This window comes from Ranitomeya variabilis, chromosome 6 (genome assembly GCF_051348905.1).
Source record: "Ranitomeya variabilis isolate aRanVar5 chromosome 6, aRanVar5.hap1, whole genome shotgun sequence".
Lineage (NCBI taxonomy): Eukaryota > Metazoa > Chordata > Amphibia > Anura > Dendrobatidae > Ranitomeya > Ranitomeya variabilis.
The window spans coordinates 444,099,625-444,117,298 of record NC_135237.1 but is presented as its reverse complement, the minus strand read 5'-3'; the positions used below and the strand labels follow the sequence as shown (position 1 = coordinate 444,117,298).

The 17,674-nt window shown below is 43.2% G+C and overlaps 1 protein-coding gene across 1 annotated transcript in view; it reads right to left on the bottom strand.

The window, feature by feature from the left end:
- SPIDR (scaffold protein involved in DNA repair) overlaps positions 1–17,459 on the bottom strand; it is a 783,664-nt gene extending 766,205 nt beyond the window's left edge. The window contains exon 1 of the mRNA XM_077270463.1: positions 17,295–17,459. Within this exon, the coding sequence (XP_077126578.1) occupies positions 17,295–17,309 (15 nt within the window). The 5' untranslated portion in view covers positions 17,310–17,459. The remainder of the gene's footprint in view (positions 1–17,294) is intronic.
- Between the last annotated feature and the right edge of the window lie 215 nt (positions 17,460–17,674).

Here is a 17,674-nt window from a genome sequence, read left to right as displayed (position 1 = left end):
CAGCTTGCTATCAAAGAAGCCATCTGATGATGTGCCATTTTAGTCATCTGATTGCTGCAGCCCATTACAGGCCACAGCAGTTCTGAGAAAGAACAATGTAAAGGTCAGTGACGCAATATAAAATATCGGATATCACTTGGCTGTGTTATACAACAGTGTGAGCATACCCTTATAATTACAACCACTTTCATAAAATCAGACCTCTAATATATAATTTCAGTGTTAAAATTTGATTAGCCATACGTTCACCAATAAGTATATGGCCCGCTAAGGAACATGGAACTGTCTGGATAATTTTTGCACTAGCATACCCCTGTACAAGTGTCTCACTTCCATAAGTTTTCACTCTACACTAACTGCCCAGTAAAAAAAATATAAAATAAAATCTCACTGTGAATTAAACAAGATGCACCACATCTCTAGATGAATGCAGTGAGAAAGTGTAGTGTCAAAAATGGGTTGACTTCTTTGAGGTCGCTAATATTTCAACATTTGACTCTTCAATCATCGCTGATTTGGGACAATGCTAAATAGTCTTCAAATGCTGCATTCCCTCCTGAGCCCTGACAAGTGTGCATGCAGGAGATTAGTTTTAGGGCTTGTTTCCACATGCGAGAATCACGTCCGTATCTCGCATGTAGAAACCAAGCTCTGGCGCCGGCACTGAGGAGCGGAGCTGTGCGGCTCCATGTGTTCCTATGCGGCCGCACGCTCCGCTCTGGAGTGCAGACACCAGAGCTTGGTTTCTACATGCGAGATACGGACGTGATTCTCGCATGTGGAAACAAGCCCTAATGGAGGGTGCCATGCCACGAAGAACTTTCTTCCCAGTTTATCCCAGATGTATGGCTTCTGTCGCACAAACATGGGCACAAAAAGGCAACTCTCACTTTACACTATCTTTACAAACACTACAAGGTTTCCAAAAAAAAAACATTTTAGCAAATACTGCATGTTCCTTTCTCAGCTCTACTTTTTTCTATTTCTACCATTTGTAAAAATAGAAAAAACAAACAAACAAACAAACAAACATTGAACCACATATTTTAACCCCTTTCTGCCATCGGAAGTAGTATCCCGTCCATGTGACCTGAGACTTAATTCCCATGGACGGGATAGTACGTTATAAGCGATCAGCTGCGCTCACGGGGGAGCGTGGCCGGGTGTCAGCTGATTATCACAGCTGACACCCAGGACTAAGTGCCAGGAGCGGTCACTGACCGCTCCCGGCACGTAAACCGTTGGAACACTGCGATCAAACATCGCAGCATCCCGGTGGCATAGAGAAGCATCGCGCAGGGAGGGGGCTCCCTGTGTGGTTCCCTGAGACGTGGCATAGAGAAGCATCGCGCAGGGAGGGGGCTCCCTGTGTGGTTCCCTGAGACCCTCAGAACAACGCGATGTGATCGCATTGTTCTGAGGTTCTCCCTGCCTGCAGACCCCTGGATACAAGATTGCCGCGGGGTCCTTCCGGGTCCTGCAGGGAGGTAGCTTGTCAGTGCCTGCTGAGAGCAGGACCTGAGAATCCTCCTTCACTGCCTGTCAGATCGCTGATCTGACACAGTGCTGTGCAAACTGTCAGATCAGCGATCTGACTTCATACAGTGATGTCCTACCCTGGGACACTGTAAAAAGTAAAAAAAATATACATATTATACTGTGTAAAAATATTTTTTTTTTAAATTCCTAAATAAAGAAAAAAAAAATATTATTTATATTTATTGTTCCAATAAATACATTTCTTTATGTAAATAAAAAAACAATAAAAGTACACATACTTAGTATCACCGCGTCCGTACTGACCCAACCTATAAAACTGACCAACTAGTTAAGCCCTCCAGTGAACACCATAAAAGAAAAAAAAAATGAGGCAAAAAATAACGCTTTATCATCATACCACCGAACAAAAAGTGGAATAACACGCGATCAAAAAGACAGATATAAATAAACATGGTACCGCTGAAAACGTCATCTTGTCCCGCAAAAAAAGAGCCGCCATACAGCGTCATCAGCGAAAAAATAAAAAAGTTATAGCCCTCAGAATAAAGAGATGCAAAAATAATAATTTTTTTTATATAAAATTGTTTTTATTGTATGAAAGCGCCAAAACATAAAAAAGATATAAATGAGGTATCGCTGTAATCGTACTGATCCGAAGAATAAAACTGCTTTATCCATTTTACCAAACGCGGAACGGAATAGACGCCACACTCAAAAGAAATTCATGAATTGCTGGTTTTTGTTTATTGCCTCCCAAAAATCGTAATAAAATGCAATAAAAAAAAGGTAATGTGCCCGAAAATGGTATCAATAACAACGCCAAATCGTCCTGCAAAAAACAAGACCTCACATGACTCTGTGGGCCAAAATATGGAAAAAAGTATAGCTCTCAAAATGTGGTAATGCAAAAGCTATTTTTTTGCAATAAAAAGTGTCTTTTAGTGTGTGACAGCTGCCAAACATAAAAACCCGCTATAAATAGTAAATCAAGCCTCCCCTTTATCTGCCCCTTAGGGAAAATTATAAATATATATATATATATATATATATATATATATATATATATATATATATATATATATATATATATATATATATATATATATTTTTTTTTTTTTTTTTTTTTTTTTTTTTTTTTCCATTTTCCCATCAGGGTTAGGGATAGGGTTAAAGTTAGGGTTAGGGATAAAGTTAGGGTTAGGGTTGGGGCTACAGTTGGGGTTAGGATTTGGATTACGTTTACAGTTGTGGTTAGGGTTGGGATTAGGGTTAGGGATGTGTTGGTGTTAAAGTCTGTATTCCAAAACGCCACTACTTCCCTTCCGAGCCCCGACGTGTGCCCAATCAGTAGTTTTCTCCCACATATCGGGTATCAGGACAAATTGCACAACAACTTTTGGGGTCCAATTTCTCCCGTTACCCTTGGGAAAATACAAAATTGGGGGCCAAAAGATCATTTTTGTGGAAAAAATATGATTTTTTATTTTAGCGGTTCTACATTATAAACTTCTGTGAAGCACTTGGGGGCTCAAAGTGCTCACCACACATGTTCCTTCGGGGGGTCTACTTTCCAAAATGGTGTCACTTGTGGGGGGTTTCCACTGTTTAGGAACATCAGGGGCTCTCCAAACTCGACTTGGTGTCCGATCTGAATTCCAGCCAATTTTGCATTGAAAAGTCAAACAGTGCTCCTTCCTTTCCGAGCTCTGCCATACAACCAAACAGTGGTTTACCCCCACATATGGGGTATCGGCGCACTTAGGACAAACTGCACAACAATTTTTGGGGTCCATTTTCTCCTGTTACCCTTGGGAAAATAAAATAAATTGGATATGTTTTTTTGTGAAAAAAAGTTAAATGTTCATTTTTTTTGTTAACATTCCAAAAATTCCTGTGAAGCAAAAAGTAAACTTCTTGAAAGTGGTTTTGAGCACCTTGAGGGGTGCAGTTTTTAGAATGGTGTCACTTTTGGGAATTTTCTATCATATAGACCCCTCAAAGTGACTTCAAATGTGATGTGGTCCCTAAAAAAAAAAATGGTGTTGTAAAAATGAGAAATCGCTGGTCAACTAACAAAAAAAAATTGTGCTATTGTAAAGTAGACATGTGGGAAATGTTACTTATTAAGTATTTTGTGTGACATATCTCTGTGATTTAAGGGCGTGAAAATTCAAAGTTTGAAAGTTGCAAAAGTTTCAAAATTTTTGCCAAATTTCCATTTTTTTCACAAATAAATGCAAGTCATATCAAAGAAATTTTACTACTAACGTGAAGTAAAATATATCACAAGAAAAATGAAGAATCTTCATTGTTCTCCAGGACAGTTTAACCCCTTTCTGACATTGGACGTACTATCCCATCGAGGTGGGGTGGGACCGTGTGACCACCGACGGGATAGTATGTCATATGCGATCGGCCGCGCTCTCGGGGGGGGGGGGGGGAGCGCGGCCGAGTGTCAGCTGACTATCGCAGCTGACATCCGGCACTATGTGCCAGGGGCGGTCACGGACCGCCCCCGGCACATTAACCCCCGGCACACTGGGATCAAACATGATCGCAGTGTTCCGGCGGTATAGGGAAGCATCGCGCAGGGATGTGATTGCGTTGCTCCGAGGGTCTCTTACATCCTCCTCGCTGCACCAGGCCCGGATCCAAAATGGCCGCGGCATCCAGGTCCTGCAGGGAGGTGGCTTCACAGCGCCTGCTCGGAGCAGGCGCCGGGAAGCCAGGAGCTGTGCATGTCTGATCGCCAATCTGACACAGTGTACAGCAAAGTGTCAGATCAGCGATCTTACACTATAACATGATGTCCCCCCCTGGGGCAATGTTATAGTGTAAAAAAAAAATATTCACATGTGTAAAAAAAAAAAAAAAATCCCCCCAAAAAATCCAAAAAAAAAAAATATATATATATATATATATTGTTCCTATAAATACATTTCTTTATCTAAATTTAAAAAAAAAAAACACAATAAAAGTACACATATTTAGTATCGCCGCGTCCATAACGACCTGTCCTATAAAACTGTCCCACTAGTTAACCCCTTCAGTGAACACCGTAAAAAAAAAAAAAAAAACGAGGCACAAAACACTTTATTATCATGCCGCCAAACAAAAAGTGGAATAACACGCGATCAAAAAGACGGATATAAATAACCATGGTACCGCTGAAAACGTCATCTTGTCCCGAAAAAAACGAGCCGCCATACAGCGTCAAAGAAAAAAGAAAAAAGTTATAGTCCTCAGAATAAAGCGATGCAAAAATAATTATTTTTTATATAAAATAGCTTTTATGGTATAAAAGCGCCAAAACATGAAAAAATTATATCAATGAGGTATCGCTGTAATCGTACTGACCTGAAGAATAAAACTGCTTTATTTATTTTACCAAATGTGGAACGGTATAAACGCCTCCCCCAAAAGAAATTCATGAATAGCTGGTTTTTGGTCATTCTGCCTCACAAAAATCGGAATAAAAAGCGATCAAAAAATGTCACGTGCCCGAAAATGTCACCAATAAAAACGTCAACTCGTCCCGCAAAAAACAAGACCTCACATGACTCTGTGAACCAAAATATGGAAAAATTATAGCTCTCAAAATGTGGTAACGCAAAAAATATTTTTTGCAATAAAAAGCATCTTTCAGTGCGTGACGGCTGCCAATCATAAAAATCCGCTAAAAAACCCGCTATAAAAGTAAATCAAACCCCCCTTCATCACCCCCTTAGTTAGCGAAAAATTAAAAAATTAAAAAAAATGTATTTATTTCCATTTTCCCATTAGGGTTAGGGCTAGGATTAGGGTTAAGGCTACAGTTAGGGTTGGGGCTAAAGTTAGGGTTAGGGTTGGGGCTAAAGTCAGGATTAGGGTTTCGATTACATTTACGGTTGGGAATAGGGTTGGGATTAGGGTTAGGGGTGTGTCAGGGTTACCATTGGGATTAGAGTTAGGGATGTGTTTGGATTAGGGTTTCAGTTATAATTGGGGGGTTTCCACTGTTTAGGCACATCAGGGGCTCTCCAAACGCGACATGGCGTCCGATCTCAATTCCAGCCAATTCTGCGTTGAAAAAGTAAAACAGTGCTCCTTCCCTTCTGAGCTCTCCTGTGCGCCCAAACAGGGGTTTACCCCTAAATATGCGGTATCAGCGTACTCAGGACACATTGGACAACAACTTTTGGGGTCCAATTTCTCCTGTTACCCTTGGGAAAATACAAAACTGGGGGCTAAAAAATAATTTTTGTGGAAAAAAAAAGATTTTTTTATTTTCACGGCTCTGCGTTTTAAACTAGTGAAACACTTGGGGGTTCAAAGTTCTCACAACACATCTAGATAAGTTCCTTGGGGGGTCTAGTTTCCAATATGGGGTCACTTGTGGGGGGTTTCAATGTTTAGGCACATCAGTGGCTCTCCAAACGCAACATGGCGTCCCATCTCAATTCCTGTCAATTCTGCATTGGAAAGTCAAACGGCACTCCTTCCCTTCCGAGCTCTCCCATGCGCCCAAACAGTGGTTTACCCCCACGTATGGGGTATCGGCGTACTCAGGACAAATTGTACAACAACTTTTGGGGTCCATTTTCTCCTGTTACCCTTGGTAAAATAAAACAAATTGGAGCTGAAGTAAATTTTTTGTGAAAAAAAGTTAAATGTTCATTTTTATTTAAACATTCCAAAAATTCCTGTGAAACACCTGAAGGGTTAATAAACTTCTTGAATGTGGTTTTGAGCACCTTGAGGGGTGCAGTTTTTAGAATGGTGTCACACTTGGTTATTTTCTATCATATAGACCCCTCAAAATGACTTCAAATGGGATGTGGTCCCTAAAAAAAAAAATGGTGTTGTAAAAATGAGAAATTGCTGGTCAACTTTTAACCCTTATAGGTCCCTAAAAAAAAAAAATTTGGTTCCAAAATTGTGCTGATGTAAAGTAGACATGTGGAAAATGTTACATATTAAGTATTTTGTGTGACATATCTCTGTGATTTAATTGCATAAAAATTCAAAGTTGGAAAATTGCGACATTTTCAAAATTTTCGCCAAATTTCCGTTTTTTTTCACAAATAAACGCAGGTAATATCAAAGAAATTTTACCACTATCATGAAGTACAATATGTCACGAGAAAATAATGTCAGAATCACCAGGATCCGTTGAAGCGTTCCAGAGTTATAACCTCATAAAGGGACAGTGGTCAGAATTGTAAAAATTGGCCTGGTCATTAACGTGCAAACCACCCTTGGGGGTAGAGGGGTTAATATTGAGGGGAAACAAGTAGGTGGGAAGGGATCTATAAATGACTGGTCCTGCCCTGATGAACCAAACACCTGTACTTGGTTTGATCAGTCATTCTGTGTGGACTTTAAGGCTATGTCTCCACGTTCAGGATGGCCGGCGGTATCGCCGCAGTGGCGAAGCCGCTCGGCGCTAAGCCCCGCCCCCTTTCTGGGACGCGATCATGCCGGATGTGTTAACTCTTCACATCCGGGATGATCGCTCTCTCCCATAGCGCCCTGTGATATGCCTTGCGGGGACACTGCGTCCCCGCAAGGTGTACGGACATGCTGCGATCTGAAAAGACGCGCAGCATGTCCGTAGTCGCAGGGCCGCCGCGTGCGGGTTTCCACGCATAGTGGAGATGGGATTTCATAAAATCCCCTCCACTATGCTGGAACATCTGGACGCTGCTTGTTTGACGCTGCAGCTCTGCGCAGCGTCAAACAAGCAGCGTTTCCTGACTGTGGAAACATACCCTAAGGCTATGTGCACACGTCAGGATTTTGTCAGGATTTTGTCAGGATTTTTCCTCAGGATCTGTAGCCAAAACCAGGAGTGGAACAATTAGAGGAAAAGTATAATAGAAACATATGCACCACTTCTGCATTTATCACCCACTCCTGGTTTTGGCTACAAAACCTGATGAAAAAGCCTGACAAAATCCTGACGTGTGCACATAGCCTAAAGGAAACCTGTCACCCCCCCCAGTCTTTTCAAACTAAAAGAGCCACCTTGTGCAGCAGTAATGCTGCATTCTGACAAGGTGGCTCTTTTAGTTCTGGGTGCTGTAACTAGAGAAATAATCCGTTTTTTAATTTGTCCTAAATACCTTGTCTTTAGTCAAGGAGGCAGGCCTTTCCCCCCTGCAGCAGACGCCGCACAGCCGTCACACAAATCTTCTTGGCGCCGGGCGCCGCCTCCTCACCGCTGTTTTGAAAATAGCCAGCGCCTGCGCTCTTTTTTCCTGCCTGGTGCAGGCACAGTGAGCGCTGCTGCCTGTCTTTCCTCATATGCAGTCTCGGTGACTGCGCCTGTGCAGCTGCCCTGCTTGTGAATCCCAGCCCCGCAGTGACTTATGATTTATTCACATTGCGGGGCTGGGATTCACAAGCAGTTTGAAATGACTGGGGGGGTGACAGGTTCCCTTTAAAAGGACTGTCAGCACAGAGTGACTGTTCAAACCAAGTACAGGAAATTGGTGCATCATAGCGGGACCAATCATTTAAAAGGGTTTTCCCATCTCCAAGATCCTATCCCAGTATGAAAAATGTAAATGTCCGTTTGTTCAAAATCTTAAATCTCCGAAAGTTGTTCACCGATTGCTTTGAAATTTTGACACAACGTTGCATTCAAATAACAGCGTGTTTTATATACCTATGATATAGATGGCACACCTGTGACAGGTAAAAACATCCTTTTTTGAACAGCGCATTGAAACTCCCATGTGCAACATTTCCAAAGCATCCAGCATGAGAAAAGTATTGCAGAAAGGCAATACATTAAATGCACAATGGCACACAAAAAAAAAAAACTTGCTCAAGGCTCTTCATCAATCACTGCAAGATTTGCGCAGAAACATCAGACCATCTGGTAAAGCATTAAAGGGAACCTGTCACCACGTTTTTGGAAGATGGGATAAAAATAGCGTTAAATAGGGGCAGAGGTGGGCGTTACATTAGTGTGTTTGTTATGCGTTTATTACCCACCTAAGTTGCCGAAATACCTTTGCAAAGTCTCCGTTTTCGCCTGTCAATCAGGCTGGTCTGGTCAAAAGGGCGTCTTGTCTTCCCCCAGATTTTGCGTAGTTTTCCGTTGGTGGCGTAGTGGTGTGCGCATGCCCAAAGTCCTGAATCCCCTGCCAGGGGATTTAAAAGAGCGCGCTGTTCATCCCGCGGCTTCAGGAAAATGGCCGCGGGATGCCGCACGTGCGCAGATGGATATCGCGGCGGCCATTTTCCTGAAGCCGCGGCCAGCAGAGCGCCGCTTCTGCGCACGCGCGGCCAAAGGAAGATGGCCGCGCCCACCGATCACCAATGAAAACGAACAGCGCGCTCTTTTAAATCCCCTGGCAGAGGATTCGGGACCTTGGGCATGCGCACACCACTACGCCACCAACGGAAAACTACGCAAAATCTGGGGGAAGACAACGCCCTTTTGACCAGACCAGCCTGATTGACAGGCGAAAACAGAGACTTTGCAAAGGTATTTCGGCAACTTAGGTGGGTAATAAACGCATAACAAACACACTAATGTAATGCCCACCTCTGCCCCTATTTAACGCTATTTTTATCCCATCTTCCAAAAACGTGGTGACAGGTTCCCTTTAATATTGCTTCCAGGAGATTTCAGACAAACATTACCTGTAATTCGTCGATCGACACCAGAGAACTAAATAAATAATTGCCTGAAATACGACAAGTAAAGACATTAAAATTAACTACAAATATGCCTGTCCAACTGCAAAACGATCGATCAGCTGAGATATTCTCACATCAATTGCTGGAAATTAGGAATGGAAAGGTGCCGGTTGATCAGGCCTCAGGACGAATTTCATTGCCTCATAACTTCTGCAATTTAGTAGCGTCAAAAGAAGAATTGATTGAAAAAGTAATTCCCAATATTAAAACTAATTATAAGAATCACAATTGGCTGAGTAAACGAGCTATTCTTGCGGCCAAGAACAAAGACGTCTACGAACTTAATATTATTCAGTCTAACATTCAAAGCGAGGCAGTCACATACAAGTCCGAAGACACTGTTGTGGAAGCAAATGAAGAGGTTAGTTATCCAACAGAATTTTTGAATTCACTCGATCTGCCAGGGATGCCACCGCACTTACTGCAACTGAAAATCGGCAGCCAGTTATGTTGCGAAATATCAAAAAGCTAAAGCTTTGCAACAGCACGCGGCTTGCAGTAAAAAAAATTAGCAACGTCGTAGAAGCAACAATCTTGACAGGACCTTTCAAAGGTGAAGATGTCCTTATTCCTCGCATTCCTATGATTCCAACGGATATGCCATTTCAATTTAAGAGACTGCAATTCCCAATTCAATTGGTGTTTTAAATCACCATCAACAAAGCTCAGGGCCAATCTTTAGAATTGTGCGGTTTAGATCTAGACACAGATTGCTTGTCACATGGACAATTATACGTTGCGTGTTCTAGAGTCGGCAAACCAGACAATCTCTATATCTACACAGACAATGGAACGACAAAAAATATTGTATAACCACAAGCATTGTAAAATTAAACATATTAGAAAATGTGAGTTCTCTTTCTTTTTTTCCATTTAACCAAACTGAGACACAGTAACGCGTGGCCTGGTACATATAAAAATAATAATAATAAAAAATATTAGCAAATACCTCCAATTAGAAATGTAGTATAGTTCTCCTGGTAACCCATGTCATTTACAGTACCTAATGAGCAGGCACTGCAGTAGCTTAAGTATCCATGGGTATCACCACTCATGGTGAGTTAGTTGCTAGTGATCATTGTTATAGACACCTAAGCTACTGCAATGCCTACACATAGGGTAAGTAACAAAGGTTATCAGGAGAACTATACTACATTTCTAATTATTATACCTACTACATATTGGAATAGGATCTTTGAGATGGGAATACCCTTTCAACTACACTTTCCCACCCGCTTGTTTTCCATCTCTCTCTGCACTTTTCTGGGTCTGAAGCCAGAGCTGTTAATCAAATAAGGGGGGGGTGGAAGGAGGAGAAACAGGGAAAACAAGCAGGTGGGAAGGTGTAAATAAATGATTGGCCCCGTCATGAAGCACCGAGCGCCAGTACTTGATTTGAACAGTCATCCTAAATAATCCAAACCTCCCATTTCTGTCTCCAAAAATCCTCTCATGCTGCGCCTATTTTTTGGAATTCATTACCCAGGACACTTTGATGAATCCCCAATACCCACAGTTTTAAGCGTGCCCTAAAGCATTCCACCTCAACCTACTTATCTAACTATCCCTGTTTTGACCATACAAAATTTTCTTCAACACCAGGACCCTCATATCATCTGTTCAAACACCCTACATGCACTTAATAACCCTCTGTGTCCATGCAGATACTGGTTGGTGACCGGTTCATGCAGCGTTACATAAACACCCTATTTATTACATTGTTGGCTGGACCGTACAATACACTGTGTTCCAAATTATTATGCAAATTGGATTTAAGTGTGATAAAGATTTAATTGTTTTGTTTTTCAAATAAACTCGTGGATGGTATTGTGTCTCAGGGCTCAATGGATCACTGAAATCAATCTTAAACACATGGGATAATTAGTTTTCCAGGTGATTCTAATTAAAGGAAAACTACTTAAGGCTGTGTGCACACGTAGCAGATTTTCTGCATTTTTTTGGCGGTTTTTCGCTATAAAAACGCTATAAAACCGCGAAAAAAACGCTAACATTAAGCATCCTATGTAACAGAATGCAATCCGCATTTTTTGTGCACATGCTGCATTTTTTTCCTGAGCGGAATCGCAATCCAGAAAAAAACGCAGCATGTTCATTAAAATTGCGGAATCGCGGCGATTCTGAACACATAGGAGTGCATTGATCTGCTTACTTCCCGCACGGGGCTGTGCACACCATGCGGGAAGTAAGCAGATCAAGTGCGGTTGGTACCCAGGGTGGAGGAGAGGAGACTCTCCTCCACGGACTGGGCACCATATAAGTGGTAAAAAAAAAAAAAAGAATTACCGTATTTTTCGGACTATAAGACGCACCGGACTATAAGGCGCACCCAGGTTTTAGAGGTGGAAAATAGGGAAAAAAATATTTGAAGCAAAAAAAATGTGGTAAAATATTTAATAACATAAATAACATACTATTATATGTGGTGTTATTATATATAATAGTATGTTATTATGTTGGAAGCTGTGGGACCAGTGTGGTGTCTGTGAAGTACGATATGAAGACGCTGGAGGGTGAGTATAAGGGCTCATTTCCACATGCGAGGCACACGTCCATATCTCGCATGTGGAAACCAAGCTCTGGCGCCGGCACTTTGGAGCGGAGCTGTGCAGCTCCATGTGTTCCTATGCGGCCGCACGCTCCGCTCTGGAGTGTCGGCTCCACAGCTTGGTTTCCACATGCGAGATACGGACGTGTGCCTCGCATGTGGAAATGAGCCCTAAGAATGGGTGCACAGGGCTTATAGTGAAAGCACCACTCCAGCACTGCAAAATAACACTGGAGTGCTGCTTTAAAATCCCATGGGAGAACTATAACTCCCAGCATGTCCTGCAGATCCTATGACATGCTGGGAGTTATAGTTCACCAAAGGAGTGGCAGAGTGCTTTATTGTGTTTTGTAAAGACTGACCTCTTAATTGTGGCAGCCAGCCACACTGTTGTGAGGTAAAAGCTGGAGCATCCCATGGCTGCACACACACAGAGCCCTCCCTGTTGTTGTTGCCTTTCCACAGCGCAGGACATAAGAGGAAGCTGCAGATTCTAGGTGGGAGTCTGAAGGACCTGTGATGATGTCAGAAGAGGGAGGGCTCTGAGCTGCCATGTGATGCTCCAGCCCGCCCACTTCTGACATCACACAGGTCCTCCCTGTGCACCAGACAGCTCAGCGTCCAGCACAGGCAGGTAGACAGCGATCTCCTGGCCCCTGCTGCTGCCTCCTCCCCCGGACACACAGATTCTCTCCGGAATCAGTGCTGGGGAAACTGTGTGTCCCTGCTTAAATGCAGTATTCATTTGCTGCTCCCGGCTCACCGCTCAGCTGATCGGTGGGCGGGGAGCAGCTAATAAATATTCACTGCACTTAATCAGCGGGGCCATGTGCTTTCCCCAGCAGCTGATTCCGGCAGCGGGGACATCCTGAAGTGGGATAACAGTGCGATCCCACTCGCTGCTGCCCCCCTCCCCACATGCTATATCCGTACTATAAGACGCACCCACACTTTCCTCCCAAATTTGGAGGAAAAAAAGTACGTCTTATAGTCCGAAAAATACGGTAAAATAAAAAATAGCGATATACTCACCTTCTGGCGGCCCGACCTTCTCAGCGTCTTCCGAGGTGTGTGTGAAGGACCTGCGATGACGTCGCGGTCACATGACCCGCGGTCACGTGACCGCTACGTCAATGGAAGGTCCTGAACACACAGCATTAGGAACGGAAGCCGCTGAGGTGAGTATAACCTTTTTTTTTTTTTTTATTATTATTTTTAACATTCTATCTTTTACTATAGATGCGGCATAGGCTGCATCTATAGTAAAAAGTTGGTCACACTTGTCAAACACTATGTTTGACAAGTGTGACCAACCTGTCAATCAGTTTTCCAAGCGATGCTACAGATCGCTTGGGAAACGCTAGCATTCTGCAAGCTAATTATGCTTGCAAAACGCTAGTTTTCTGTGGGTATATGCATGCCTAATTCTGCATGCGATATACCCGCTGCAGGAGGCGCAGAATTGCCGCGGAAATTTCCGCAGCAATTCTGCAACGTGTGAACTTAGCCTAAAAATGATGTTCCACATTATTAAGCAGGTCACAGTTTTCAAGTAACATGGGAAAGAAAAAGGATCTCTCTGCTGCTGAAAAGCATCAAATAGTGCAATGCCTTGGTGAAGGGATGAAAACATTAGAAATTTCCCGAAAACGTAAGCGTGATCATTGTACTGTTAAGAGATTTGTGGCTGTATCTGAGCACAGATGTGTTTGTGCTGATAAAGGCATAATGAGGAAGATTTCTGCCAGGCAAGTTCATCGGATTAAGAGAGCAGCTGCTAAAAAGCCATTACAAAGCAGCAAACAGATATTTGAAGCTGCTGGTGCCTCGGGAGTCCCTCGAACCTCAAGGTGTAGGATCCTTCAAAGGCTTGCTGTGGTGCATAAACCTACTATTCGGCCACCCTTAAACAGTGTTCACAAGCAGAAATGGTTGCATTGGGCCCACACATACATGAAGACTAATTTCCAAACATTCTTGTTTACTGATAAGGGTTGAGCAACCCTGGATGGTCCAAATGGATGGAGTAGTGGATGGTTGGTGGATGGCCACCATGTCCCAACAAGGCTGCGACAACAGCAAGGAGGTGGAGGAGTCATGTTTTGGGCCGGAATCATGGAGAAACAGCTGGAAGGGCCCTTTAATGTTCCTGAAGGTGTGAAAATGACCTCTGCAAAGTATATAGAGTTTCTGACTGACAACTTTCCTCCATGGTATAAAAAGCAGAAATGTGCCTTCAGGAGAAAAATCATCTTCATGCATGACAATGCACCATCTCATGCTGCAAAGAAAACCTCTGAGTCATTGGCTGCTATGGGCATAAAAAGAGATAAACTCATGGTGTGGCCACCATCTTCCCCTGAGCTCAACCCTATAGAGAACCTTTGGAGTATCATCAAGCAAACGATCTATGAGGGTGGGAGGCAGTTCACATCAAAACAGCAGCTCTGGGAGGCTATTCCGACTTCATGCAAAGAAATACAAGCAGAAACTCTCCAAAAACTTACAAGTTCAATGGATGCAAGAATTGTGAAGGTGATATCAAAGAAGGGGTCCTATGTTAACATGTAACTTGGCCTGTTAGGATGTTTTGGAGTTAAATAGCTTTTTTTGTTCAGTGAATGTGACCTCCTAATGCTGCAAATTCCACAAATGAGCATTTTCAGTTCTTTAAAACATATCAAATGTTTAGAAATTCTACTGTGCCTAATAATTTGGAACAGTGCATTTTAAGTTTTTATTCATTTTGGAGATTATACTGTTATCATTGGGCGGTTTATTCAATAAGATTCGATGTATACTCTAATGGGTGATTACTTTTATTAGACTGACTGTCATTTGCACCAACCATTTAGGAAAATCAGAGAAAAATGTCATTTGCATAATAATTTGGAACATAGTGTACAAGCATGATGACTTATGTGATTATTGTTATTCTGTAATGTCTTATTGTCTGTACAAGTCCCCATCTAAAATGTAAAGCACTGTGGAAAATGTTGGAGCTAAAGAAATAAAATTATTATTATTATTATCCTGTGCCGACAGAGTCCCTTTAAGGTTGGTTTCACGCACCCATGTTTTGCAGTCCATACTTATACCATCATGCATGTACAGGCCATGGGTCTCCTGATCCTAACACAGCTGCCTCGTATATGCCTATAGGTCTTTCACATTGGTGTCAGGAGACCTGCGGCCAGACTGTGCTTTGTGTTCTCCAAACACAGATGTGTAAAACCGGCCTCATGCTCTTGGGCATTAATGCAAATAAGGTAAAAGGGACTTAATCCTACTTTTTATAATACTGGCATTTTCTCACATGGCACAGAAACCTATGGGCCCCCTCAGACAGTAGCCTCATCTTTGATGACATGCATAAGGACAACACCAGGTCATTGGGAAGTGATAGCGGTCAACTGAAAATTTCAGAAAACAGAAATCTGAAGGGTTGTTGCTGGTTTAGGGTAGCCACTAAAGTTGAGTGAATTTGTTCGGGTTCCCTCTTATTCGGCAAGCTAAAGCGCTTACTGAATAAGCTGCAGAAGGAAACCCCGGCTTCCTGGTTTGCACTGACTGATCGGCGCCACATCTGCATGTGTCGTGGCTGTGTGACAGTCACAGCACATGCATGGAAAGCCTGTTGGCTTTCTATGCATGTGTTGTGACTGTGAAACAGACGCAACACATGCAGCTGCGGCACCGATCAGCAGGCCCAACCAGGTATTTGGGTTCCCTCCGCAGCTTATTCGGTAAGCGCTATAGCTTGCCGAATAAGAGGGAACCCAAACAAACTCGCTCAGCTCTAGTACCTACCAAAGGGAGATAATAGTGTGACAGACTGCTGTAAAGTAACCACACCATGAACAAACAAATAAATGTGTTTTTGTTCTGGTTTTACAATCATGTCATCTTCTGTAGCACTTATACGGCCCACAAGAAACATCAGAATTTGGATTTTCAAATAAGGTGTTAGGGAATGCTTCCTTTAATGACCTTGATAAGGGTAAATATCAAAAGACTAAGGGTATGTGCACACGTTGTGGATTCCATTGCAGATTTTTCTGTGCGGATTCTGCGTTTTACCTGCGCATTATGTGCAGATTTTATACGGATTTTGCCTGCGTTTTTACACCTGTGGATTCCTATTATGGAATAGGTGCAAAACACTGTGGAATCCGCACAAAGAATTGACATGCTGCGGTAAATAAACCGCTGCGGATTTCGTTTTCCATAGGTTTACATGGTACTGTACAACGCATGGAAAACTGCTGCAGATCCGCAGGGCCAAATCCACAACGTGTGCACATACCCTAAGACTGACCATCACTTCGAAACAGAAAACAGGTGTGCACAGCTGCTTACTAAGAGTAGCCATCTCCAAATATAAATAACAAAATAAAGTAGCACTCTGTAGCGGTATAGCAAGCAAACATGAAAAAATATGACATTTGAATTGCATTACAGCTCTAGAAAATAGGAGAAATTGAGAATACAATACGTAGCACATAAATTGACTAATTCATGTGTACCCGGCAACCGCGATAAGGCGATTGCCATTGCTGTGACCTATACTGTGGGGACTCCTCTCATGGGCTGACAGCCTACATTTATGTGAGAAGGAAGGATCCTGCTGTACCTGACACTGGGTACACATGAATTGGTCAACTTATGAGCTAAGTATTCTCAGTTTTTCATATTTCTCGAGCACTAATGCAATTCAAATCTCAAATATTTCAGGTTTTGCATGCTATAGCGCTAGAGTGCTACTTTATTTTGTTGGGTATACGGGAAGATGGACCTCATCGACAATGGGCCATGTGACATGCCAGCTGCAATACTGGAGGCTTCCATAGAGCCAACCAGGTATTCTAGTCATAGCCGTTTATATGACGGACCGACATGTAATCCTGCATTTACTGGATACAGTGTGACCAGGCAGGGCGGCTCCTCAGCAGCTGATCTTTGGGGGCTAGCTGAAGACCAGCACCCATCTGGCTCGGACAGAAAAAAAAAATGGGCTGATAGCAACCTCTGATCTGATTATCGCCAGGAACAGCCGCACAATGGAAGTCACCATTTTGCAATGTATAATTTACTATTTTGCATGTTTTTTCTCCTAAATTAAAATGGAAATCTGAACATTGGCAAAAGTGAGGTAAAGAAGGGTGAAGTATCAGATGCTGACAGGCAGCGGCCACCATGGACCAGTCACATATGGCCCATGAAGCTGTCCCCACCAAACACACGGCAGCCAATTTATAGAGGGGTTTGTGGTAGTCTTCTGGTGTGCACAGAAAATGGGCAGAACTCCTGGTGCATGGGACCAGTGTAACACTGAGGTATAGCAGGACTCTACAGAATGCACACTGCTGGCACTAAGACACGGCAACTCCTGACAGGACGCCACTGAGGAGAGTGTACACTGCGCGGAGCCGGCACGTCGGTCCTGTACTGTATACAGGGGAATATACCGAGGTAACCGGCGCTCTACTCCGCGCACAGCGAGACACGACGGCGGAAGTAACTACAGAAGCGTTACCTTCCCCTGTGGCATCGCGACCACACGGACAGCGCTGCATAAATGACCCTTCCGCCCTCCTGTACTCCCGGGGTCACATAACAAGCCGTCGCTCTTGATTCTCTGGCGCGCAAATCCAATATCCACTTCTGATTGGTGCCCCGCTGTTGAGAACTCGCCAATAGGAATGTGGGAATATGATTCGATTTGCGGCTGCGCGAAGCTTGTCGTCGTGAAGTGATGTAGCGTGTGACGCGTCACGCTGCAGTAACGTCATGGCTCAGATTATGTTTGCTCACATGGGGGCAGCACAGAGCACACAGCCGGCTCTGCTACTTCTGTGGGTGTAGACATGTCTTGGATAAACCTGCCTTATACGCTGCACCTTCCATGGATAAACC